A 27,127-nucleotide genomic window follows, 5' to 3' on the forward strand; every position below is an offset into this window, starting at 1 on the left:
CACCTCCATTGAGCACAATTTGAATTAGCACAAATATATGCTGCTTGTGTGTCATTTTCATTTCTTGGCATTTAACAACGTTTCCATTAACCTATAGCCAGCAAGTTTACCCAATAATCGACACTATAAAAAAATTGACTCCATTGCGCATTTTACCTCCATTGCGCACTATAGGCGTATAGACTGGTCCCCTGCGAACTTCAAAAATATTGGACAGGGAACCAGATTATATAGGCGTACCGCGTTCTGGATAAAATCATCCAATCAAATCACTCCACGTGCTAGTGTCCGTGCCTGCGCGTTGATCAAGCATTTCCTGTGTGGTGGTTTTCTGCTGAATTTCAACAATTTTAGCCGATATATAGTTAATATATATTCGAACAGGTGAGTTATTTGGCATAGATTAAGATTTGACATCCAGTTAATAGCAAGCAATAAAATATTTCCTGATATTTGCCAAGAATAAGATGTAAATCGGAAAATCAAAAATTGTCAGCATTAGAAAAGTGGGTGGGGTATCGCCTGATAATAATCGCCTCGTGGTTCCGCTGAATATTTAAAGAACTGTTACTGTTAAGTATTTCCTCTATTCTGCAATCGAATGTCATCGGAAATCGGTGTGTTACCAACAAATTTATTTCTTCTCCATCAATCAGAAATAGGATATCAATATTTTTATAAATGAAGTTTTCTAGTGTGCTGCTTAGTCTGGCAAATTTAACACGATTCTAGGAAATATAGAGATAATTTTTTCATATGGGTAATATATATCCATTCGCATCAAACACTCGAAAGACCAAAATAGTGGAGGAAATTTCCAAGGAAATTGTCATTGCCGGCGATTGGGTTTAAATGCTGATTTAGTTCTGGGTACCATAACTTAAGTCTTGCTATTTTTATATTCTAATGGTCGCATAACCCCATTTGTGTACCTAACAAGGTTGAACAGCAACATTTGCGCATTGACTCTTCAGGTCAGAGATGTAGTGATTCGAGGCTTCTGGTTAATCAGGAGCCAAGTTAGCTCAGTTGGTAGAGCACCTGACTTGCAAGCAGGGGGTTGTAGGTTCGAGTCCTACACTGGGTAGATGATTTTTACACCAAAATACATTGGCGACGAGGATGGGATTAGAAAAAAGTGCGGGCTACAGTGGCCAGTTTATGTAGAGCATGGGGTTTGCAGGGGCTATACTCTGTTGGAAGCTGAACAGTTGATGTCCCGCTCTGCAATTCCAGTGTAAAGGAAGGCTACGTGGCCAGTTATATAGAGCATGCGGTATTTGCATAGGCTATACTCTGTTGGAAGGTGAACAGTTGATGCCTCGCTCTATGGTTCCACGATAAGGTTTAAGCCTTCAAAATTAAAGTGAGGAGGAGTGTAGTGATTCCAGGCTTCTGGTTAATCAGGAGCCCGGTTAGCTCAGTTGGTAGAGAACCTGACTTGCAAGCAGGGGGTCGTAGGTTCGAGTCCTACACTGGGTAGATGATTTTCACACCAAAATACAACAGAGAGATGGCCTTTTTGCACAAGACTGGTTCGTTTGTACCAGGCTTGTACTATTGACCCACAACAAGACTTGTACACTTGTACATAACAGGTCCCAGAAAAGTCACAAATTAGCTATATAGCTAGAGGTAGCTATAAAACCAATACCAATAATGCAAAATATGTCAAAATAAGATGCAAAATGGTCGAAATCGCGTCCAAAAGGTTCATAAGATGAAAGACAAAAACACAAAATCAAGATCTTTATAGTCGCATTTTCAATAACTGCGGCAGTATTTTGCGATAAATCATCACTGAATTTTTCACTTATGATAATCATTTAGTACAAGACAAATTTAGAAATGACTAATCGCAGAAATTCGCAACATGTATTGAAACTGCATAGATCTCCGTTCTTTGTGTTTGTCTGTCTCATAAACCAGTTGAATGGGATAATAACTATTTCATATTAGATATTCACATATTTTGAACAACTGTTACTGGTTTTATAGATATTTCTAGCTATATATAGCTAGATTTAGCTATATAGCTAATTTGTGACTTTTCTGGGACCTGCATAACTTAAGTCATGCTATTATACCAGAATTGGTCCTCCTACATAACCGAACACATAGGCCTTATGAACCATACTTGTCATAAATATCAAATTATGTCGAATGACTTATAAAAATATGTGCTTAGAAACACATTCGCAATCTTGTTTTTTGGCGTGTACACTTACTTCTAAGCGTGTACCTTGTGCCCAGACAAGCATGTAAGCTGCCTTGACTAGATTTTTGCGACAGAACGAAGAGAACATTGAACAGATTTAGAACTGTCAGTAAAGCAGGAGTTATTTGCATCGATTTTACAGTAATTTTCACATTTCATACGTTCTTTTGCTGTGTTTCATCAGTTCGCCGCCATTCTGCAATTTTCCCAGCTGTGTGTATGATCATGTGACTGAAAGTAGCCATTTGATGCTTGCAAAAGCAGGGAGATAGGGCTGTCATTGATTGGGTCTTAGGCGTATCGGCGATACCGATATATCAGAAGACAAATATCGACGATACATCGATATATTGATTATTAAGTTAGATTAACGACCTATTTGTTCATATGCATACTATATACCTTCCTGTAAATGCTATTTGTAGTTTTATTGCCTACTTTCCATATTTCTGTTTGATTGTGTTGTATTTGTATTTATAAAATAAAAGAAATACATAAAAATTAATAACATCTTTCATTTTTATTTTGCCTTCACTCCTTTTTTTGCATTTATCCAAATTTACAATTTTGTGAACTTAAGTTGTTTTTTAGGGTGTGAGTGTTTATTTGGGTAGTTTTTTCTGTCTGTAAAATATCGATTTTTGAAAATGGGAATCGATAATCGATCGACAAAAAAAAATCGTTGATACATCGATATCGTTTCTATCGATGACAGCCCTACAGGGAGATAACCAAAATAGTATAAAGGGAGAAAAATATTACCATATTTTAGTTACGGATGTGCCGTTGCATCTCAAATCAGCAGAAGTCAGTAGGTTTTCTTCCTCCTTTATCTCACGGATTTTATAAGTGGCCGAAGTAAAGATTTTCCATCAGTTACATTATTTTGTTTTTAGAATTTTATAAAATCTATGGCGACCTAAGTGTACAAAATAACATACTTGTTTGCAAAGCGATTTGCAGATTGTGTAAGTGCCAAATTCATTGAAATGTAGTTGCATCGTAAGTCAGGGGGTTTTTTTACCAGAAGGGGAAGGGGCCCAAACCTCTGATTTGGGGGGGAAAAAACTCGGTATTTGGGCAAAGGGGAATAAAAAACCTGATGTAAAGTCAATTTTTGGGGAACTGCATGATTTTAAAGAAATTTTCTGAGGGGAAGGGGTCTATAAACGGCCCGTATTTTAAAGGAAAAAAAAACCCTGTAAGTAAAAGTTCAGTTAACCATAAAATGTCCTTACCATGATGCGAATATCCACACAATGATTTTCAGTCCTCTGCAAAAACCAAAAATCCGTGCGTCTCGTGATTTATGGTTCATTAGGCCTATGTATACATGTCCTGTTACGGGTCAATTGAACAGGCGTTTAAACGAACCAGCCTGGTTCAAAAAGGCCATCTCTCTGACCTGCTCTTGTGAGAAACTGATGTCATCATGCGAAGTTCGTAGCATGTGGTTACTTTTGAATTTCAGGATCAATTTTTATGCCTCCGAAGGGAGGCATATTAGTTTTCAACTGTCCGTTCGTTCGTTCGTTTGTCCGTCACAACGTTAACTTTTTGCATGAAGGCACTTTACTCGCGAACCACGCCACCCAGGACCTTTAAACTTCACATGCTGATAGTACTTATTGAGTAAACCACCCCTACTGACTTTGGGGTCACCAGGTCAAAGGTCAAGGTCACAGGGGCCAACGTTAACTTCTTTCATGAAGGCATTTTACTCGCGAACCACTGCACCCAGGACCTTTAAACTTCACATGCTGATAGTACTTATTGAGTACACCACCATTACTGACATTGGGGTCACCAGGTCAAAGGTCAAGGTCACAGGGGCCAACGTTAACTTTTGGCATGAAGGCACTTTACTCGCGAACCACTGCTCCTAGGACCTTCGAACTTCACATGCTGATAGTACTTACTGAGTACACCACCCCTACTGACTTTGGGGTCACCAGGTCAAAGGTCACAAGGTCAAAGGTCAAGGTGCTGCGGTGGCATTTGTCACCATTAGTGACAGTTCTTGTTTTTTTGTTTAATGAATTTAATTGCAGAGCTCCAGATGAGCTGTGTATATGCGTATTTACGCAATTAAAATTGCAGAAAACCCAATTGAAATCATACAGTGTGCATAATGAAACGCAAGTAAAATTCCTAATACCCAATTCATAAAAAATAGCTTGCGTATCGCATTTTCCTTATTACTAGAACGGGTACGAGACTTTAACGCTAGATTTGACTGACTGGTTATACGTTACCGCAGAACAGGTTGCAATTTATCGGAAAAATCACAGGACCATTCAGTCGGCTGGTCAGTGTTATTTGGATACTTTGTAAACAATTTTACGCCGATAAAATGTAAAAGAGTTGAAGAATAAACATTGTTGCAGCACAAACTAATTAGTGGGATATTTTGCTGTTCAACAATGACAGTTATCTGTTTGTGATGATGTAGTGTCACCAACACTGGATGATATCTTTTGGGAGAATGCATATTGTGGTGACCACATCGCTCGGGATATTTTGGATGAACTGATCTCCGACTTCATTAAAAGTGAAAAAGAAAACAACAGCAGGGGTTCCATTTGACCCGGGACCCAGGGTCCGGACCCGGGAGATTTTCAAAAGACGCTCAAAGGACCCGGTAGAATACTTGCCTGTGCGTCCTTCGGGACCCGGGGGCATTTTCCTTTGATAATCCTTTCTCTTAGCATTAATTTCCTGCAGTAAAACTATTTCCACGATAGACACGTGTATTCAAAATAAACACTCGCGGTCATGCCCTCCTGCCTTTCTGCCTTTGATCTCTGCTAAATCCCGCCCTTTCTCCTGTAGACATGCCTCGCTGATTTTTTTTATCAGCAAGTTACGTCACGGCGAGTGCACATAGGTAACAAGAATCAATGAAGTGATGAAATTAATTGATAAAGCGAATCCTGTGTACTGTCAAAAAAGGCGCGAAGTATTAAAGTATCGTAAGCAGCTGATTACCGAGCATGTGAAAAGTGCCCTGCAAGATTTTTTCATGCCAACTTTAAAATAGACCATTGTTAGTGTTCATATCGTAATTTCAACAAGAAACTTCACAAATTTTGATGAATTTTGAAAGCAAAAATAAGTTTAGAATGTCCGTTCACGGGTCTAATTACACCCGATGTCGTATGCATATTTCCAAAATTCCTTAAAAAAAAACTGACTTTCAATGCAGTTTTTAATGATAAGTAGCATCATTATTTGAGGAACTATCGCTGATTTAGCTTAGTTTGCCAAATAAACAGAGCAAAACTACTTTCAGATGACATTCTGAAAATGTACCAGTATCCGGATAGTACATTTTGGATACATTTTTAATTTTTTTATAGAGTGTTCTAGCACTGTTATGTTATTAAAAATGAAATGAAATATTGAAGAAAACCCTAATCAAAATAACATGAATTCTAATAAATTTTAGTTTACAATATGAGACTACATGACCTGAAACTGACATTTTGATTATGCTGTAACATGATCTTGGGTTTATTGTTTTCTTATATAGGTAAAGATCTACGTATTACTGAATAAAAAAATATACCGGTAGTCAATTATATGGACGTGTTGGGACAGGACTCCTGTATTTTGGAAAAGGACCCTTCAAAATTTGGGCCCAAGGGTCCTGGGACTCTTGGGTTTTCGGGTCTAGTGGAACCCCTGCAACAGTATGGAACATTCATTACAATTTTAAATACATTTTTGTATTAAACATTGAAGGGCGCCATTAAAGTACTTAGCTACTTAGTCAGTTTTGTTCAATGATATAAACCATGTATACTGTAAGCAAAAAATACTCAAAAATTGAGTCAGTTGTTAGTGCGAGATTGGTAAAATACCCATTTGGTTTTAGCAAATACCCAATTACTTCTGAAAAGGCTGGGTAATGATATTATTTTTACCCAATTCAAATTTCAAATACCCAATTCAGACAAAAAGTGATGGGTAAATACCCATTTGCACCAAATGCTTATCTGGAGCTCTGTAATTGACATAAAAATATAAAAAAATTTAACAAAGTTCATAAAATCGTACCTTAGAAAGTTCAGATTCACATAAATAGCAATTCTATACCACTAGATTTGTTATCAAATTGAAGAGTACCTCGATCACGTGACAACTGCAATGGTTGGCAAAATATTGCAGATAGCAGTACCATTTGAAACTTTTTGTGTTTTCAAATGGTGAAAATTGCATTGTTCATTTTATGCCAGATTGAAAGACAAATGAATTAAAAATATATTAAATTAAAAAGCGAGTCTGTGGCATTTGATTTGATGAAATTATAGCATGACAAACTTCTGGCACGATTTCTTGTTAGGTTTCAATACGGGGTTCGTTTCAGCTCAGAGATCAAAAACAGCATATAACATCTCTGAAGCTGAATTGTTTTAGCTTATGCTGATTTTGTTGCGAATATGATATAGTTTTCACCTACACTCACGGGTCTAGCTAGGTCCAATTTTTTGGGAGAAGTCACTTCTCCCTCAAGCTGATTTAGGGAGAAGTGGGGAGACTTTAGGGAGAAGTGGGAAGACTTTTTCTACCGCAATGATGTTGAGTGATTCAAAAGGTGGCTGTAATTTTCCTGTTTCTTGATAAAAAACATTGATGTGACCATTCATTTTCTTAGTTAGATCATTTCCTATACAGTGGTTATTGTTTTGTCACAAAATTCTGAAAAAAAGTCGTTTTCAGAATTCAAGCCGATTCTGTAAATGTAACCTGCCGAATTTTGGTTATATCTTGTATGAATTGTTTATTATTAACACCGAGTCATTCACCGAGGAATGTCAGTATCTCACTCGAATAAAACTGAAAGTAAACTGTGTAAACTAGAACTACATATTCAAATAAATTCATCGATGGAAGTCAATTTAACGTAGTTAATACATTACATGTCGTTATTTTATCATAGATAACAAATAATTGTGTACCATATTCCAATTAATCGCATGGTTAATCAGCAGTTTCTTTATAAAACATGTTGTTGTTTTTTTGCACTTGAACATGTTGACAATTAAACGCGAAGTGTCAAAGACGTAAACGCGGCGCTAATTGGTTGAACACAATCGACCCTTGTGTATCGGATAATTTGATTCGCTTTCACACATCTCGGGAAAATCTCACAAGTACCTGAAGTAGGCGGAGCTTAAATTATGCTACCGGCGTGTGTTTGTGTATTCGACACTCGTTATGACACCATGTAAATTGTCAACAGTCTGGGTAGCAGTAATTAGCGAGCGCAGAAATCAAAGAAAATCGGGCGACTTGCATTTCGCTTTGAGGTTAGATTTGAGCGAAATTTGAAGTTCTAGAGCGTCTGCTTCGCTCAAGTCGCCCACTCGCGAGAGCCCTGACACTATTCATAGACAAATTGATTACCGGATTGCTAGAAAAAACATAGCGGATAGGCTATGCATCCAGTTATTTGACGGCTAGAACGCAGGCTAGGGGTCCAGTTACCGGATGGCTAGGCACTTCCTATATTTTAGGTGAAAAGTTGTTTTTAAAGCTACATCTAATCAACCCTTGTGCTGACTTAAATATTCTTGGATCATTTTTAGTATGCAAGGTTATTGGAAGATTCTGGCCTTGTTGCTGGTTAGTTTGTTCATTTGGCAAGGGGTTGCAGCAGACTTTGGAGATGAAGTTGATGATGATGATGATGGAGTGGTTGAAGATGAGCCAGATGCTTCAGAACCAGAACCTGTTGTTGTAGAAAAAGTAGGTTAATCAGTAACTAAGAAAAATTTAGCATTTTATATTTGAAATTATCTGCTAGATGTTCTAAGATGTACTGTCATTATTTTTCTTTTGATTGGAGTATCAGTGGATTAAAAATGTATTTTTAGCTTATTTTTGTATAGAAACTCTTTAATAAGATGTTAGTAAGGCCAAAAAAAATAGGTCCGTTTCTGGTCTCCTGTCAAAAAAGAGAGGGTAGGTAGATAGGAAACAGGGTAGGTAGGGAGACTGGAAACGGACCCTTTTTTTTTTTGGCCTAGGATGAACAAATTGAATGTTGAGTTTGATATTTTCTGCGCACAGTTTTGTAGACAGTGGAGACTATCCTGTCCATTGTCTTAAAAACTCTTAACAAAACATAATGTGTCCTTGTAGTTCCATTTATAGGATGAAAAAAATCATGGCCTCGGCTTTTCACCAGACATCATATGCAGTCAGACAGTCTCTTGAATACAAGTACTGCACAGTTTGAAGCTTTCTACTACATTCATATGTTAATTTATATAGTTGTTTTTCATTGTGTGGCTATATTCCAACATAGAAAAATGTTAAACTTATATTCCATGGCTGTGTGATTCACCTTTTGTATGTCTGAATGTTTTTCAAAAGATTCTCCCTTTTCAGAAAAAGTATGAGCCACCAGAAATTCCAGCAAAACCATTTTTAGCTGAAACATTTGATGAAGCAGACCCATTGAAGAAAAGGTATGTACTTCTGCTCAGCCTGGATGTATTTATGAAATAATACGAGGTTCACTGAAGAATCGGAACAATTCCATGAAAGCACACTACAGTGTTGAGACGTTAATTGCACAGCCAGTCTCACAACATTATACATTATACATAAAACGTCTGAGTGGTTATCACAATAGCACTGAGTGGACATTACCTTAGTCATCTCCCAATTAGGGGACCAGCACAGCAGTGTGAAGTGGAATTGAAATAGCACAGATCACTGACAAATTCACTTCGAATTTAAAATATGTCTGAAAATTGTCAAAGGAATATAGGATTCAGTTGTGAACTTTCGTAGGTTAGATTTTGTACACCATTTACATGTCCAGGCATGGCATATCAACTTAACTTTTTTCATGGGAGAGTGTGTTCTTAAAGAGGACTATTTTACTTTCTTTTTGTCAGCTTTGTAAATTGAGAATATGAAATGATTGTACAATATATTTGAGATGTATAAAATTACAGTTGGGTCAAGTCACAAGCAAAGAAAGATGATGTTGAAGAGGATATAGCCAAGTACGATGGGAAGTGGTCAGTGGAAGAACCTAAAGACTCTTCATTATTAGGGGATTTAGGTTTAATATTAAAGGTACGGTACAGGAACGTGGCACAAATATTTAGATACATTTGTTTGTGGTAAAACTGGTAATATTCTTAATAAACTATTCTTTAAAGACTTTTTATGACCATATTTATTGGTATCAAAAAAAAGTATGTAGGAGCTTAATTTTATTTCCAAGGGAAATTAATTTATATTGATATGCAAAGAAGTATAGTTTAGTATCTCGGTAAAGAACATTAGTCCATAGGCCTTACACTGCTAAATTTCTATAATGATCCTGTCCTTTCAATTTGGACAGGCTGATCATGATCTACACTGGTCGCAAAGGCAGAATCAATCATGTCCAGCCTGATAAAGGTTAATCTTATATTTAAGGTATATATTCTGTAATTGGCATAGTGATGAATTCTTTTTCAGTCAAAAGCTAAGCATCATGCGGTATCAAAGAAATTAGACAGGATATTTGAATTCAGCGGAAATCCATTCATAGTTTCGTAAGTATATTGTATCTGAGTGAAATATATTATTCATAATACTTGAGTATTAAATTGCTGAATTTCAGCAAGGTATTAATTTACATACAATTGTTTGACTTGTTCATGTTGCAATTATGAGATTTACACCATGAGATATTTGTATACCTTTGCTTATAAGATGGTTTGATTTTGCAAGAGTCTTATTTGTACACCCATCTCTGTTTATAGAAGTATTTGAACCAATACTCGGTTTGGTATCTCTGGTGTTTCTAGGTAATGGTATGAAAAATTGATTTTTGTGGTATCAGTCAATTTGATGGCCATGAAATTTTGTGGTTTTGGCTAAACTGGCTGTTTCATGGGAATACAAATTTGTGGATGTCAACTTTTGAAGATAAATAGGAATTGTAATTGTTCATTAGCATATGATTTTATGGATTGACACAACCTTGAAATCACTGAATATAAATCCTTCATGAATATTAATGAGTTTACTGGATACAGTTCCGAATATATTATATTATTAACAGATTTCTTCTTAATTTGATAACGACCAAAAAAATCTTTTCCCACCTAACAGGTATGAAGTAAGGTTCCAGAATGGCATTGACTGTGGTGGTGCTTACATTAAACTGCTGTCAAAACAAAATACAGTTGATCTGGTAAGATATAAATGTTTCTTCATTGCACAGTTTTGTAGTGTTTGTAAGTGTAATGGTGTTTCTATTGTTATGAAAGCGTTTTTCTTTAAAGAAAGCCATCTAATTGACTTAAAGATGGTAGTTGGTGCTACCCAAATATGTCTCATGCCAGAGATCTTGCCTGGAGGTGGCAAATATAATGTTAAATCCAACTCTGAATTCACTATCAGTGTTGTTAATGCTAAAACATTTTTTTACTACTTAATGCACATCTTGGAGACCAAAAACAAAATTCAGTCAAAAGGATTTGATTGTCTTTAAAAGTTACTAAAGCAATGTTGTATGTTTGTATTTTCAGAAGTCCTTCCATGATAAGACTCCATACACAATTATGTTTGGACCTGATAAATGTGGATTAGATCATAAGGTAAGACATCTTTTTCATAATCAGGTCTTTCATTTCATGAACGGTCAATATATACAAAGAAGTTGTCTTGTTAAGAGTTAGTTTGTAAAGTACTCTCCCAAGAAAATCAACATTACCAGGTTGCATTTGTAAGATTAAGAGTTGTACAGAACGCAGATTCTACACTAACATCCAAACGTTGAGTATGGCATTGACTTGGGTCACTGTTGTAATTTAGTTTGGTAGAGAAATATGTTCCTGCAGTACACTCGCCTTACAGTGATCTGTATTAGACTTGCATGACTGTTGGACACATGACATTGATCTGAATTACATAAGTATTATGGTATATTTGTATTAAATAAATATATAACAAGGTACAATAGGTTCGTGCTGAGCCCTCGAAATTTAAAAAAAAATAGAGAATAAATCCTTTCAAAGTGTCGTGTAAAAAAGATATTCGGTGTAAAATCATTGCTGTAGGTACATTTGATATTTTAGTGTTATTTGTCCAGGTGAAGTGATAAGTCTAAAAAACAGTATGATAGTCTTAATGTTTTTGTTTTTCAGCTTCACTTTATTTTCCGTCATAAGAACCCAAAAACTGGAGAGATCGAGGAGAAACATGCTAAGAAACCTGCAGGAAACCTCGAGAAGTACTTCACTGACAAGAAAACGCATCTTTATACTTTAAGTATGTTATATCCTGATACATTTAAATTGAATGGTGAAGGTCACTTTACTTTAAATTACTTGCCTCTCAGCGTCAAATTAGTAAAAGCCCTGTTTAGGTGGTCATGAGATAAAGTCAGCAACAAGCAATTTATTTGCATTGAGAATTTTCAGTTTGAAAAAAAAATTCTTTAACACATGTAGATGAATTTGTCTGTATTGTTGGTAAAAAAAAAAATCAGCATTTTACTTCAACACGATAGCTTATAACATGTAGAAGAATAATCTTAGATATCAATTAATCTGTCTATTACATATATATGGCATTGACCTTTGATAAGATATTTAATATGTATTCAATTTCAGTTGTAAATCCAGACAACTCTTTTGAAGTTCTAGTAGACAACAAAGTGATCAACTCTGGCAGTTTGTTAGAAGATGTAAAGTAAGTACACATGACTCATAGAGCAGAAGAAAAATATAAACAATGGCATATTACAGATAACAATTCCCGTCTTGTAGTTTTTAGCTTGTCTGATTTTTGAAAAAAATCCACGAGGTGTTGCCATCACTTGATTTTCGGCGTTGGTTAATATTTTTGATAAGGTCCACATTTTCTCAAAAACTATTTGCGCTACAGCTTCAAAACTTTGCACACTTGTTTATCATCATTAGTTGACTATGTAGGCCACAACTCTGATTTGCATTTTGTCAGAAGAATGGCCCTTTTGTATGTAGAAAATTTTATATTTTGGTTAAAATTTTTGTTTAGGTCCACCTTTTTCAAAAACTATAGGAGCTACAGCTTTGAAAATTTGCACACTTATTATTATAATTAGATGAGTAAGGTGACCAAGAGACCAAGAACCAGAATTCTAACCTGCATTTTGTCAGAATTATTGCCCTTTTTTTGTACTTAGAATACCAGTATTTCTTGTTTGTTCTTTGTTTTCGTTCACTTTTCTTGAATACTTACTACACTGGGACCCCGTTACAACGCTGTCGTCGGGGTCCAAGGTTCGAGACCCGCGGATCTAGCGGGGTTAAATTTATAACGCGGGTTGATCGTATCGGCGGTATATGCAATACCCCACCCACCGGTAACGTATTTTGGACGCTGTTTTATGTTAATAAGAAATAAGAATCGTATAAACGGGACATTTATTTACCTTAAATGCTACTGAAAAATACATTAAAAGAATTATAACGCTGTGTCATCTTCTCATTTTGTCGTGATTATAAAAGAAAATTTGATTTGTGTATCCCGGAAGTAAACATATATAACGCTGTGTGAGGAATGCGCGGTCGTGAGAATTACATATGCACTGCAATTGCACTGGGGGTTTATGTAACTAAAAGAGAAACGCGGACAGTCTTAAAAAAAATAATTTTGAATAGATTTACATGAAGGAAATCGATAAATAAGATAGAAATTTTTTAAATCAGCGTCGTTGATATACAATATTAAAAAGGGAGCACATTCTCAGTAAGGCTTTCAGTGCCTCGAATCTTCGTTATTTACTGATGAATTGAGTGTGATGATTACGAAAAACGACTGCAGTTTATTACAAAATTCGATTTTTTATTCACTCAAGTGATCTCGTCATCTGCTTAATTGGTGCAAACTTAAACGGTTTGATAGTTGACTGACCAATGTTACACGCTTGTTATGCAAACAATCTAATATTGACACGGTACTGATTGCATAATTGTCACATGTCTACATGTATTGAAACATAAACAAAGGCGATACGCAAACAAGTAAGCGAGCAGACGATTATTGATTTTTGTGACAGTTGTCATGGAAAGGTGTTAAAGTACAGTACTTGTAGTTTTAACGCTGGTTATGATCAAATTAAGTAACATCCGCGGATTTTTTTTTTTTTTTTTTTGGATTTTTTTTACCCTCTAAAATTTGGGCACCAAGGCCATACAGCGTTATACCGAGGACCGCGGTATATCGAGAAGCGTTATAACGGGTTTTGAGTGTATATCTTTGAGTAGGAAGGCCAATAACTGTAACTGTTTTATTACACTTTGTCCAGCACTTGCAGATGAGTGAAGGCACCTGCAGGCGGTGCTCTTGTTATGCTATCAGTTAAAGAATGCTTAAAAAATGCTATATTAATTTTAAATAGAAAACTATGTTGCATTGAAAATGTTGTTTTGACTGTTTCAGCCCTCCAGTAAATCCACCAAAGGAGATTGATGATCCAAAAGATAAGAAACCCTCAGACTGGGATGAACGAGAAAAGTAAGGCTAACTTCTTCTCCTAGTGACTTAAAAGGTGTATTTATGTATGAGATGGGATTTTTATGCCCCCGAAGGGAGGCATATAGTTTTTGAACCGTCTGTCTGTCTGTCGGTCTGTCAGTCTGTCGGTCTGTCAGTCTGTCGGTCTGTCCGCAATTTTCGTGTCCGGTCCATATCTTTGTCATCGATGGATGGATTTTCAAATAACTTGGCATGAATGTGTAACACAGTAAGACGACGTGCAGTGCGCAAGACCCAGGTCCGTAGCTCAAAGGTCAAGGTCACACTTAGACATTAAAGGATAGTGCATTGATGGGCGTGTCCGGTCCATATCTTTGTCATCGATGGATGGATTTTCAGATAACAGGGCATGAATGTGTACCACAGTAAGACAACGTGCAGTGCGCAAGACCCATGTCCGTAGCTCAAAGGTCAAGGTCACACTTAGACGTTAAAGGATAGTGCATTGATGGGCGTGTCCGGTCCATATCTTTGTCATCGATGGATGGATTTTCAAATAACTTGGCATGAATGTGTACAACAGTAAGACGACGTGCAGTGCGCAAGACCCAGGTCCGTAGCTCAAAGGTCAAGGTCACACTTAGACGTTAAAGATCATTTTATATGATAGTGCATTGATGGGCATGTCCGGTCCATATCTTTGTCATTCATGCATGGATTTTAAAATAACTATGCATGAATGTGTGACACAGTAAGACGATGTGTCGCGCGCAAGACCCAGCTCCGTAGGTCAAAGGTCCTAAACTCTAACATCGGCCATAACTATTCATTCAAAGTGCCATCGGGGGCATGTGTCATCCTACGGAGACAGCTCTTGTTTTTTTAATTTTTCAGGTTTAACTTTAATTTAAATGCTATCATTGGACCTGTAGAAATAGCTTTCATATCTATATCTTTGAACCAGCAGGAATAGCTCCTGGGACTTGTTTCTGTCATTAAATATCAAGATTATGATTTCTTCTGATATAGTAGACGAACGTAATGAAATACATAACACAGTAGTGTTTATACATTTCTTTTGGATTGGTTTGGCAAGATGAAGATTTGTTCAGACAGTTATTATGTTTGGTAGAGTTTGCAGAAATTTGTAAAATTTATACAAAACAGATTCTACACTTGCATCCAGACGTTGAGTGTGGCATTGACTTGGGTCACTGTTGTAATTTAGTTTGGTAGAGAAATTTGTTCCTACAGTACACTCGCCTTACACAGTTACCTGTATTGGGCTTGTTTGACTGTTGGACACATTACATTGATTTGAAATAAGTAAACATTATTTTCAGGCTTTCCTTATCCAGTGAAGTAGCTTTTGTTACATGAATTGATATATTTATTGTTTTCAGAATCCCAGATCCAGATGCTAAAAAGCCAGATGACTGGTAAGATTTTGTCTCTAATGATTCAGCTGGTGGCTCATGACTTTGAATGTGATTTGAATCTTGTGTATTTACTCTCAAGAGATTAACATTCTTTGGGGAAAACATGATATACAGCTTATAGTACTAATACAGATATACTGGAATATTTATATTACATTTTGTCCATTGAAATTTATCAGTATTTTCCAAAATAATTTTATTTTACATGTCACTGTGGTTGGACATACCACCATGATGTACCTTCATCACCTAATTGTGGTTTGATATGTCATTGTGATATAGTTGCACTGCCTAATTGTGGTTAGGGTATTCCACTGTGATGTACCTGCATCACCTCATTGTGGTTGGATATCCCACTGTGATGTACCTGCATTGCCACATTGCGGTAAGATATCCCACTCATGCTAAAGATAGCTACAGATTCATCCCAAGTACATATTCTGTAAGTTGATTGCATAATTTGTCATTAAATTGCCATTACTTTAAATAATGATAAAGAAGAAATGCAACATGAAGAGGAATGTATAATTGAATGATTTAGGGATGAGGATGAGCCTAAGGAGATACCAGATGAAGAAGCCAAGAAGCCCGACGGTTGGTTGGATGATGAGGAAGCATTGATAGCTGATCCTGATGCTGACAAACCAGATGATTGGGATGATGAAATGGATGGAGAATGGGAGGCTCCATTGATAGGTACGGACCACTTACAACTTGTTTAACATCAGTTTATAAACTGGAATCTTTTAGCAACTTCTATGTAAACTATACAGCTTCCAGGACAGTTGACCTGGTTATTGTAGATGATTTTATGACTATTGTCAGTTCCTGCAGCTTACAAGATTTTAATTACCTTGAACTGCATGTCCCAGACAGGTAGGCTTGGTGATTTATTATAACTTAATATTTACTCTTGGCTGCAGCAAAAAGTGAAAAATATGTTCTGAATAAATATGTTTTTGGGTTTCCAAATTTTACTTTTTTTCGGCAATATTGATCAAAATCAAGTCTAGTTTAGTTTGCACATTTTTGGCCCGAAAAGTTTGATTTTAGTTTTAAGCTGAATTTTTAAATCTCACATGTTGCAGGCACAGCTAAATACTGCTATAAAAGTTCTAATGTTTTCCATTTTGATTTCTCAGACAATCCCAAGTGTAAAGAAGCCCCTGGGTGTGGAGAATGGACACGTCCTAACATTCCTAACCCATTATACAGAGGAAAATGGAAGCCAGAGATGATTGATAACCCAGAATATAAGGTACAGCAGGGTTTTCCCGGACGCAGGTTTTCTGCGTCCCTGACGCGCTTTGACTGCTTTGAACTCGCATTTTGTAGTGCCTCTGCGTCCACTGGACCCGCAAAATCGGTCACGAAACTCCTTTGCACTGAAGCCTCCTTTGCGCAGATACCCACGTAAAATGCGCAGTTTTTTACCACCGGGACCATTCCCGAATCGTGGGTGCTCATTACACACAGGTATAGACGATTTTCCAACTTCAAAACAAGTTTTGTTACCGATGTTCGCCATTTTGGTAAAGGGAAACTACTCTCCGCGCTAACTGACACCGCTAAAATCTAAGATTGCCGTTACGTTCCGTAAAAGATCGAATCTACATCTACATCGGTACAACCAACAATGGTTTATTTTTCTATTAAACAAAATTAATTTCATATAAATTCAAAGTATTTTGATGAAAAAATATGAATAAATCACAAAAATTATTATACTAATTAAGGATCGAGTATTATCTTTAACCGAGATCAAACTGTGAACAACATACTGACACGAGGTGACACTTAATTGCCGGTAATTACTGGCTATTTGATCATAACAAAAAGACTGTCACACCTTTTGTTATCAGTCTGGATTGAGAAGCTCATGCCATTTTGAAAGATATCATTCCGAAATATTGAATCAGCTGCTATCTAAATTAAAAATATACAAGTTCATTCTGTTTTAGGATAAATTTTTTTAGTAATAATGTCCATTTTCAAGATCAATAATTTGTGGACCCCCAAAAATTATTAGGGACCCTTAAAATAGCAGCCATGGGAGTCCATGGACTCCCAAATAAAAAACCCGAGGGAAAAGCCTGGTACAGTAAATATATCTATGTATAAAGTTAGACTAGATCCATTTGTTGAACCTGCATTCATACAGCTTCATTGCTAAGCAGTTATAAGTCTGACCAGTCTGCTTTGATGCACTATCACTATAAGAAAAGGTGATCTAGTATGATAATGAATACCGCTTTTACATAAAAAATATGTGTAAGGCAAAGCTCGGAATCTTATCTGTACAATTTTGTCAAATGATTGGTGACAATTTTGTTAACATTGCTCAAGGGAATCCTGTTGCAGTGTTTAACAAGGAGTTGCAGATGTGTGGCAGGCTGTAATGGTCCCCTTCTTTATTCAGCTGTTAACAACACAAATGCATTTACGCAAAAAAAAAATTAACCTATATTGGCTGTCTAGGATTATATGTGCTTGTAGGTGACTAAAAATTTATGTATCACACCCATATAACTACAGACCGTCGATTCAGTGCTCTCAATTTGGACACATTAATATGCATATTTAATTGAATACATATAATAAGTGCTTTGAAGTAAATAAGTGGTGAAATTTATAGTTCTTAAAACCGTTTTTGTTTACAGGGAGAATGGAAGCCACAGAAAATTGCAAACCCAGACTATTTTGAAGATTTGAAACCATACAAGATGACACCTATTGTAAGCATGTTTGTTTGTGATTTGTTTGAAAATATCTTTGAAAGTCTCCGAAAAAGTGAGTGTTTTAAAGTAAAGGTGGCCATAGTTTATTTAGACATGTTGCTTTTTGTAATGCTGTGGTATGTGATGCTATTGATCATTTCAAATGAAAATTGGTAGGCATGGTTTAAGCATTTTAGATGTTGCTATTTACATAGGATTATTTTGGTGTGTAGATGTTTACTAAACCTTGACAACATGCTATCATGTTTCAAAAAATCCCCTTCACTTTGCAGGAATCTCTTGGTTTGGAATTGTGGTCCATGACAGATGAGATAGTCTTTGACAACTTTTTAGTGACAGATGATAGAGAAGAGCACACAAGATGGGTAGAACAGACATGGGAACGTAAATCTGCTGCTGAGGCTTCCAGTGGAGGAGGGGTATGTGTTCTGTATAATAACAAATGAAATGTTAAATCTATTGCATTGAGAGATGAACAGTTGGACCAACAACTGTCTGTGACACATGAAATTGCTGACATTATAATTGCAGGTTATAGTACTTGGTTACCTTTTTAAGAGACCTTGAAATTTTTAAGGAAACCTTTAGTTTCTCAGAATAATACAGCTTTTGACTTAGTGAATGAAATGGGAATTGACCCCAAACAGATAAGTCATTCTGTATCTTTGATTTGTACTTGTGATAAAGAAGCAGGATTGTTGTTTGAGAACTAAATTATATAACTTACCTACATGTAGTAAGACAGTATCAGATCATGTCAAAATTATTTTAGTTTTTGATGTAAATTTAACAAGTTTTGTATACATTATAGCAGGGTGCATTAGTACAAGGGATACTGGATGTAACTAAGGAGCGTCCATGGTTATGGGCAGTATTCCTCATAGTAGTGGTACTGCCAATAATCCTGGTCATAGCTTACTGCTGTGTGCAGAAAGAAAAGGTGAGACACACCAGTCCGGACAATAGACTGGTTCAGATGTTGTGAAACTTTGTATGAAAAATATATCCATAGCAAGCTCTATGGAAGTGAATGTATTTGAACTGTTGGTAGAAAAAGTTAAATGAAAGGGAGGATATGGCAAAAAAAAAACACAACAAAAAATGAGTTTTTGGGAAAGTTTTTGCAAATTTTGGGTAAAATTGCTTTCTTTGAAAATGTTTGATGTTCTACATAGAGCTTGTAGTGAAGGTTTGGTTTTAGATAAAAAAAAGATACCCATAGATGGCTTGGTTGATGCTTGATCTTTGAGAATGATTTGCAATAAAAACATTTAGATTGATATTCCAAATGGTATGAAAACTGGACTATTGGCATGTGGCCTCTAATATTGTTAGCTGTCGTGAATAGCTAATGTGGAAGGGGTACAGTAGGTTTGCAGATCAGAATTTGAAGATGAAGCATAAGCCAAGATTATCTTCTAACATGTTTATTTTTGTGGTTTTACTAGCATGTGTGTTGTTTTATATTTTATTTAGCAAGGTATCTGGTCCACTTTGATGTCGTCGGCAGAAGAACGCCCATGGTTATATGCCGTATACATTGTTGTCTTCCTGTTACCCATAGTCCTTCTTTCTATATGTCTCTGTCCAAGATCAGGGCCAATTAAGGTAATTTTCTTGCCAAAATTTGTTACCAGTATCCATGGAATTTTAAAACAAACACCGAGTACAATCTCCTTACAACCTTAGGAGTGGTATTTTATTAGTCTCAGGTGGCCCTAACTTCCTAATTTAAGCTCAAGCTGTATTCATGAACAGACCTGAAATGAAAATTTAAATGAAAATGCATTGATATAATCATTCAAGAGTGTTGTAAGTGAGCTCTTTCAAACATGAATAAGATAGTGATACTGTCGTAACATTGCTAAAATATGTACATTGTGCCAGTAAACTTAAGTCTTGGTGATCAAGCAGGACATGGATTGACCAGATATCTTTGGTTAAATCCCTTTCTGTTTATTAACCCAATGTTTTATCACCAATCTCAGTTGAATTATTTTAGTTTTGCACCTGCCTGTTTGTATATAACATAGACATTTTAAATTATGTTATATTTTTTTCATTTTTATTGTGCACATAAGGAACATATAGCAAATATAAGACTTAACTGTAAATGTAGTCTTTGCTGTTAAAACAACAAGTTCTGAAAAATATTTAAGAGTAGAAAAAGTAAAGTTTATTAAAAATATGCAGATGTCTTCATAGATCATGGTTTTTAAATGTAATATGCCAGAAAATTGCTTGAGAATTCTTTGTAAGTTGTAATCAGTATGAAAATACTGAAACATGGTTTACAATTTATATTATTTATTGAAAATACGTATTTCTACAATGTGCAAAAGAAGCAGTTTTCATTCTTGATAAGTAGTGAACAACATTTTCTTACATGAACAGCAAGAAGATATAGATGCAGCTCGTAAAAAGACAGATGAGCCCTCACCAGATGACGAGAAAACTGAAGAAAGTGAAAAAACAGAAGGGAATGTAGATTCAGGGGCAGGAGGAGATACTCAAACTGACAAAACAAAGAAATCCAAGGCAGCTTTAGAAAAAGAGGTTAGTGTCTTTCGTGTGGAGTTTGGTTGTAAGTTAATTTTATATAGAAACTTTTGTTAAGTCTTCAGTAAAAGGTGAATTTTTCTCATAGCTCTTCTTATTATGTCTCCCACCACACAGTGGTGAGGGAGACATATTGATTTACTCCAGTCTGTGTGTGTGTGTGTCACAAAGCTTGTCCGCACTCTTAAGTCGAACATTTCTCATCCGATTTTCACCAAACTTGAACAAAATGTGTTTGACCATAAGACCTCGGCCAAGTTCGATGACTAGCCAATTCGGTCCAGGCGTCTTGGAGTTATGGCCCTTGAATTACCAAAAATTGGGTCTTTTTACTCTTGTCCGCACTCTAATTCGAATATTTCTCATCCAATCTTCACCAAACTTAAACAAAATGTATTTGACCATGAGATCTCGGTCAAGTTCGATAACTAGCCAAATCAGTCCAGGCCTTTTGGAGTTACGGCCCTTGAATTATCGAAAAATTGGCCTTTTTAGCTCGACTATTCGAAGAATAAGTAGAGCTATCCTACTCACCACAGCGTCGGCGTCGGCGTCACACCTTGGGTTAAGTTTTTCGTACCAGTCCACATTTTGACAAAGTCTTTTGAGATAAAGCTTTGAAACTTTCAACACTTGTTTACCATCATCATGGCCAGTTATAGGCAAGAGCACATAACTCCATCAAGGATTTTGGCTGAATTATAGCCCCTTTTGACTTAGAAATGATGGTTAAGTTTTTCGTACCAGTTCATATTTTGACAAAGTCTTTTGAGATAAAGCTTTGAAACTTTCAACACTTGTTTACCATCACCATGTCCAGTTATAGGCAAGAGCACATAACTCCATCAAGGATTTTGGCTGAATTATGGCCCTTTTTGACTTAGAAACCTGGGTTAATATTTCATACCAGTCCACATCTTGACAAAGTCTTTTGAGATAAAGCTTTGAAACTTTCAACACTTGTTTACCATCACCATGTCCAGTTATAGGCAAGAGCACATAACTCCATCAAGGATTTTGACTGAATTATGGCCCCTTTTGACTTAGAAATCATGGTTAAGTTTTTCGTACCAGTTCATATTTTGACAAAGTCTTTTGAGATAAAGCTTTGAAACTTTCAACACTTGGTTACATCACCATGTCCAATTATAGGCAAGAGTACATAACTCCATCAAGGATTTTGGCTGAATTATGGCCCTTTTTGTCTTAGAAATCTGGGTTAATATTTCATACCAGTTCATATTTTGACAAAGTCTTTTGAGATAAAGCTTTGAAACTTTCAACATCTGTTTACCATCACCATGTCCAGTTATAGGCAAGGTACATAACTCCATCAAGGATTTTGGCTGAATTATGGCCCTTTTTGACTGAGAAATCTTGGTTAAGTTTTTCGTACCAGTTCATATTTTTTGTAAAGTGTTTGACATATGGCTTTGAAACTTTTATCACTTGTTTAGTATAATAGTCTCTATCTGTAGGAAAGAGACATAACTCTGTCATCTATTTTGGCTGAATTATGGCCCATTTTGGACTTTGAAATTGGTTCTGTTTCCTTACAAGTCCATGTTTTGTCAAAAACTATTTGACATATGGCTTTTAAAATTTGAACACTTGTTTATCATTATGATTTCCATCTGTAGGCAAGAGTACATAACTATTTTGACTGGATTATGGCCCTTTTTGGACTTTGAAATTGGCTCATATATTGCCATTTAGTGCAAGACTTATCGAAATCAAAGTAATACAGGAACATTGTTTGTCTAATCTATTTATTTCTTTTGTCTGAATATCGGTGGAAATATTTTGACACCATTCTTCAATCAGTTCTTCGAATAGTCGAGCGCGCTGTGATCAGACAGCTCTTGTTACTCATGTCCGCACTCTTAATCAAACATTTCTCATCCGATCTTCACCAAACTTGAACAAAATGTGTTTGACCATGAGACCTCAGCCAAATTCGATAACTAGCCAAATTGGTCCAGGCATTTTGGAGTTACGGCCCTTGAATTATGGAAAAATCGGCCTTTTTACTCTTGTCCGCACTCTAAGTCGAACATTTCTCATCCGATCTTCACCAAACTTGAACAAAATGTGTTTGATCGTGAGACCTCGGCCAAGTTCGATAACTAGCCAAATCGGTCCAGGCATTTTAGAGTCACGGCCCTTGAATTACCGAAAAAATCCGTCTGTTTACTCTTGTCTGCTCTCTAAGTCGAACATTTCTCATCCGATCTTCACCAAACTTGAATAAAATGTGTTTGGCCATAAGACCTTACCCAAGTTCGATAACTAGCCAAATCCGCCCAGGCACTTTTGATTTATGGCCCTTGAATTACTGATTGGATCCACTCATCCAGACCATCTTATTGGATCCACTCGTCTAAAACATCTAGAGAAACTAACATTTTTCATAGGGGCAGTTGTGGGAGACATGCATTTTTCTCAAAAGCATCTCTAGTTGAGATATATTTTGTGTAATAGATATATACATGCTAACTCCATCATTTCTGTTATTTGTGTACATTGTAATTTTTAACCTTATAGTTTGATGTTTAATTGTTTATTTGACTAAAATTTTTGATAAATTTCTATGAAATTTTACGTATTCTCACATTTGTGAATGGTATTTTCATGTATGGCAATTTTGTGTTAAATGCCCTAAATGTAATTATTGAATTGTATGTATGAAGTAACTATGTATATTGTACAGGAGGCAGAGGAAGAGGAGGAGGAAGTGTCTCAAGAGGAAGATATAGCTGAAGCTGGTGAGGAGGGTAAAGGTGATACAGGATCTCCAAGGTAGGTTCACTTCCTGGCTTTCTCTTACAGCGCTGTATCCGTCAATTATTCATCAAACTGAAGTACTGGCATTTTTGGTTGAATTCTGTTTTTCTACTTCACTATATACAGTTGTATGTGCTTTTATAGAGAATTTTTATTATATTCCTCAGTAATTGATGTACTATAATGATAGAGACCAGTCACAATGTGTGTTGAATTTTTTGTTGCAGTCTAAGGATTTAACAGTCAATGCTTGAGTGGCATAAGGAGAAATACATTGTTTTTTGTGGATAACTAAATTTACAATGCCTGGAACTCTTTTATACTGATTAACTTCGGTGTAGTTTTAAGGAACCCTGTTCAAAAATGGTATACATTAAGTGTTGATATATCATCGTCAGTTAGATGAAAGAAAATAAATTGAATATTATATCTTTTCAGACGATCACCTAGGAAAAGAAAAACAAGAAAAGATTAAACAAACTGTGATTTAGCTTCCAATATTTGTCCAAAATGTGAAGAGTAAATGGCTGAACGTGGAAAGCTTTTCTAGTTGTAGAATGTTGCATTTATACATGTATCACTGTTTGGGAAAATTCAAAGGTTATTAGTTAGTTATGCTTTATGATTACATGAATGCATTCAAATGATTTGTTAAGTTATGTTGTTGTTTTTTTAAATCAATTTTAATCACCTACTTTCAAACACTTGCATCTTTATTCAAGTGTCAGTGGGTGAACTTAATACAATTTTGTTATCAGTAACAGTTTTTAAAACAAACAAATAACATTGATGTGAATCCAATTTCTTTTTTCTTTTTCATGAAGTCCATTTGTTAAAAAGTTGTTTAATGCAATTTATTTATTAAATTTGTTCCACATTGAAATTCATATTGCATTTAGTAGTTTGTGATGATTAAACATAAGAATTATATCTTGGGAGTTACATGAAAGTGTTAGTTTGAATTTGTTGAGTGATTTTATCAAGTCCTATTATGAGATTATACAGTGATGTGTGAGATCAAAAGAAGAATGAAATATGAATTTGATAGTTTGTAGCTCTCTGTGTGGGTTGTCAAAAGCCTTTGATACTATTGTGATTTTTTTCATTCTCTGTTTTTATGGAAATTAATGTTAAGTGTTGTTTAGTTGTCTGTTAGGGTATTGTAGGGTTATACGCGTCCAGATGATTGATCTTCATTTGTTTATAATAAAAAAAGCATCTGAAATCCTTAATACTTTTTAAGTTACTTTGTTTTTTTGGAAAAAAATTCTTTAATTGAATCGCACCACTATAAAACTTATTTTCTTTAACTTACAGTGTTTTAGTTAAAAATTGTTGCTTGGGTTACATAGAGGGAAGACTTGATTTAGAGGGACAAGCATGGTTTGTGATAGCACGTTGGCAAAGATATGTAGGATAGGTCAGATATAGGGGAATAGGAAAGTTTTTTTTTTGGGTTTTTTTTTCATTACCCTCTGCAATTATATTTTGTATGTTATCAGTTGTTTAAGACATGTCAACTTAATGCTAAAAGTCCTTAAGCTACCTTACAGCTTTCATCTTAATTACAAATGTATAGACTTAAAATAGTTGTTACAACTTGTTGCAATGTAATGAATATGTAAATATTGGAAAAGATTCAATAGCTTCTCTGTATAATTATAATGCAATGATCCCAGCATAATGTGTTTACAAAATTAGGTTGCACTTTTTTCATTTTTGAAGTATGGTGATATTGTTGTATTAGTAGGGTAAGAGGTCTGCAGTCTAAACTATTGGGGTGTTACTGTATCAGGCTTAAAGGTACAAAATGATGGAGAATCACTAGCACATTTTTGTTTGCTTTATTTTATGTGCCATTATTTCATTATGTTTATATGTCACAATCACAGTTTCGTTGAGGACATTCCTGTGAATACTACATACATTTTTATACTATAAGTCTATTGTTTTGAGAAGTTTCTGCATGTTATGTTTGTTCTCACACTATTGTTCAAGATGGCAGAGCTTTCCCTTTAGTGCCATGTTCCTTTTCTAGTGGCATTTTTAAGGATAATGAGACATATTTTCCATACATATCGAGTATTAAATCTTCAACCTTGGTCAAATGGCAGCTGAAAAACAACAAACTTTAAAGGTGAATATTTACTTTTCTTGATTTGGTTGTCTTGGCAGCGAAAGGAGGCCTGTTCTCCACACATACTAAAGCTTTAAAGGTCTGTCATTTGAGAAATAGTACTAAAAGTGGGCAAAAAAAGGTGTACTGCCTGGGTGGGAGGTGGGGCCAAATGTCATGAATTTATGGTCATGGCTCCTTGATTTCAAGTGAAAGTCAAGTCCTTGAACAACTTTCGCTAACCTCGTCATGGCCACTTAATTTCAATTGAAGATCAAGTTCTTGAACCACTTGTACTAACATTCTCTGGATGAAAGTTTTTTCATTTTAAGTGATTATTTCCACAACTACTGGCAACTTTCAGTTCAGTTGTTTGGTAACAGTTTTTGCTTTAGATACAATGAAATAACCTTAATGGCAATTGTTTTTAAAAGTTACGTAAAATAAATAGCCAGACAACTTATTTTTGATGCCTTGTTTGAAGATGTATTACTTAAAAAAAAAGGATGTGAGAGTTTACAGATAACAAAATTTAATGTGAAATATAAATTTTTCAAGTTCAGTGAAATACATGCCTGAAAACTGTGTCAGGGAGTCTGCATGTCTTGTGTTTGTTTTCATGGTTTATTGTTAATGTCAGATCCATTCCTTCTACACAATACCTTCTTTTATAAGGATTGCAGGCATTGTATAGAAATATTCTGTTTTATATCAAATAAGAAAGTCTGCTTTCGTTCATTTAAAAAATTGTGATACTTAAATTTTAACCTTTAGCCTGCTGATGGCAAATGATTCTGTCTTTGCAACCAGTGCAGACCAAGATCATGGTCTGCACTGTTCGCTATTTAGTTATTAAATTTTCTGTGAACATCCCTTCAAATAATAAATGGTACTGCCCAAATTGAATAATGGACCAGTCCATCTTAGAAATTTAGCAGGGTAAAGGTTAATTTCATGAGATACCGGTAAGCAGCCAGGTTTGTCTTCATTTATATTTTACTGATAAGGCTTTAACTTATTTTGCTCATTTTTTCCCCAAACTTTTATCCTTTTTCTGCATGTACATGGTTGGTCTGTGGATAAGTGGAATTTTATGGTTTATATTTGAATTGAAAAAATTTGCATGCCAAGGTGTTTGCTTGTTGATGGAAAAAAAAAACAGAGGTAAAAATTATGTTTGTATATAAAGAAAATGTTATGATGTGTTTTAAACAGAATAATGTAATTTATTATGCAAAGAAAATTAAATGATAAAACACTTTTAAAGTTGAATTCTTATTCATTATTCCACCCATGATTATACAACAGAAGTTGAAAGTTAGGATCTGGCCAGAAGCATTTCCAAATTGGAATATATTTATGCTTCCCTTCAAAGAAGGTGGGGTATATTGTTTTGCAGATGTTGGTCGGTCGGTAGGTCTGTCCATAGACCAATCCATTTACGGATGATAACTCGAGAACGCTTTTTCCTAGGATCATGAAAGTTGATAGGGAGGTTGATCATGACCAGCAGAAGACCTCTATTGATTTTGAGGTTAGTAGGTCAAAGGTCACAGTGACCCAAAATAGTTAAATGGGATCCAGTTGATAACACGCTTGGGCCTAGGATCATGAAAGTTGAGAGGCAGGTTGGTCATGACCAGCAGATGACTCCTGATGATTTTGATATCAGTAGGTCAAAGGTCAAGGTAACAGTGACCCGGAACAGTACAACCGTTTCTGGACGATTTCTCGAGAACGCTTGGGCCTAGGGTAATTAAAGTTGGTAGGGAGGTTGATCATGACCGACAGATGA

General features: G+C 35.6%; 1 protein-coding gene across 3 annotated transcripts; it reads left to right on the forward strand.

The window, feature by feature from the left end:
• Positions 1–264: 264 nt before the first annotated feature.
• Positions 265–26,598, forward strand: LOC123557026 (calnexin-like). 3 transcript variants are annotated; one of them, XM_053543342.1, is made up of 19 exons: positions 265–384; positions 7,810–7,969; positions 8,615–8,694; positions 9,190–9,313; positions 9,704–9,780; positions 10,343–10,424; positions 10,762–10,830; positions 11,380–11,503; positions 11,848–11,926; positions 13,661–13,735; positions 15,100–15,135; positions 15,677–15,831; positions 16,278–16,393; positions 17,796–17,870; positions 18,146–18,292; positions 18,685–18,813; positions 20,268–20,429; positions 23,143–23,231; positions 23,655–26,598. In XM_053543342.1, the coding sequence occupies exons 2-19, from the start codon at positions 7,811–7,813 to the stop codon at positions 23,689–23,691; spliced, it is 1,815 nt and encodes a 604-aa protein (XP_053399317.1). In that variant the 5' UTR covers positions 265–384; position 7,810; the 3' UTR covers positions 23,692–26,598. The 3 variants fall into 3 exon arrangements, with proteins under 3 accessions (XP_053399317.1, XP_053399318.1, XP_053399316.1); XM_053543343.1 differs by having other exon boundaries at positions 18,688–18,813; XM_053543341.1 differs by lacking the exon at positions 18,685–18,813 and adding an exon at positions 19,350–19,481.
• Positions 26,599–27,127: the final 529 nt, after the last annotated feature.

This window comes from Mercenaria mercenaria, chromosome 5 (genome assembly GCF_021730395.1).
Source record: "Mercenaria mercenaria strain notata chromosome 5, MADL_Memer_1, whole genome shotgun sequence".
Classification (NCBI taxonomy): domain Eukaryota; kingdom Metazoa; phylum Mollusca; class Bivalvia; order Venerida; family Veneridae; genus Mercenaria; species Mercenaria mercenaria.

Excerpts from the sequence above, each read along its gene's own strand:
- LOC123557026 (XM_053543341.1), top strand. The coding sequence starts at position 7,811 with ATGCAAGGTTATTGGAAGATTCTGGCCTTGTTGCTGGTTAGTTTGTTC. Across the intron at positions 10,831-11,379 it reads AATGTGGATTAGATCATAAG|CTTCACTTTATTTTCCGTCA; the intron begins GTAAGACATCTT and ends TTTGTTTTTCAG. Across the intron at positions 17,871-18,145 it reads CATACAAGATGACACCTATT|GAATCTCTTGGTTTGGAATT; the intron begins GTAAGCATGTTT and ends TTCACTTTGCAG.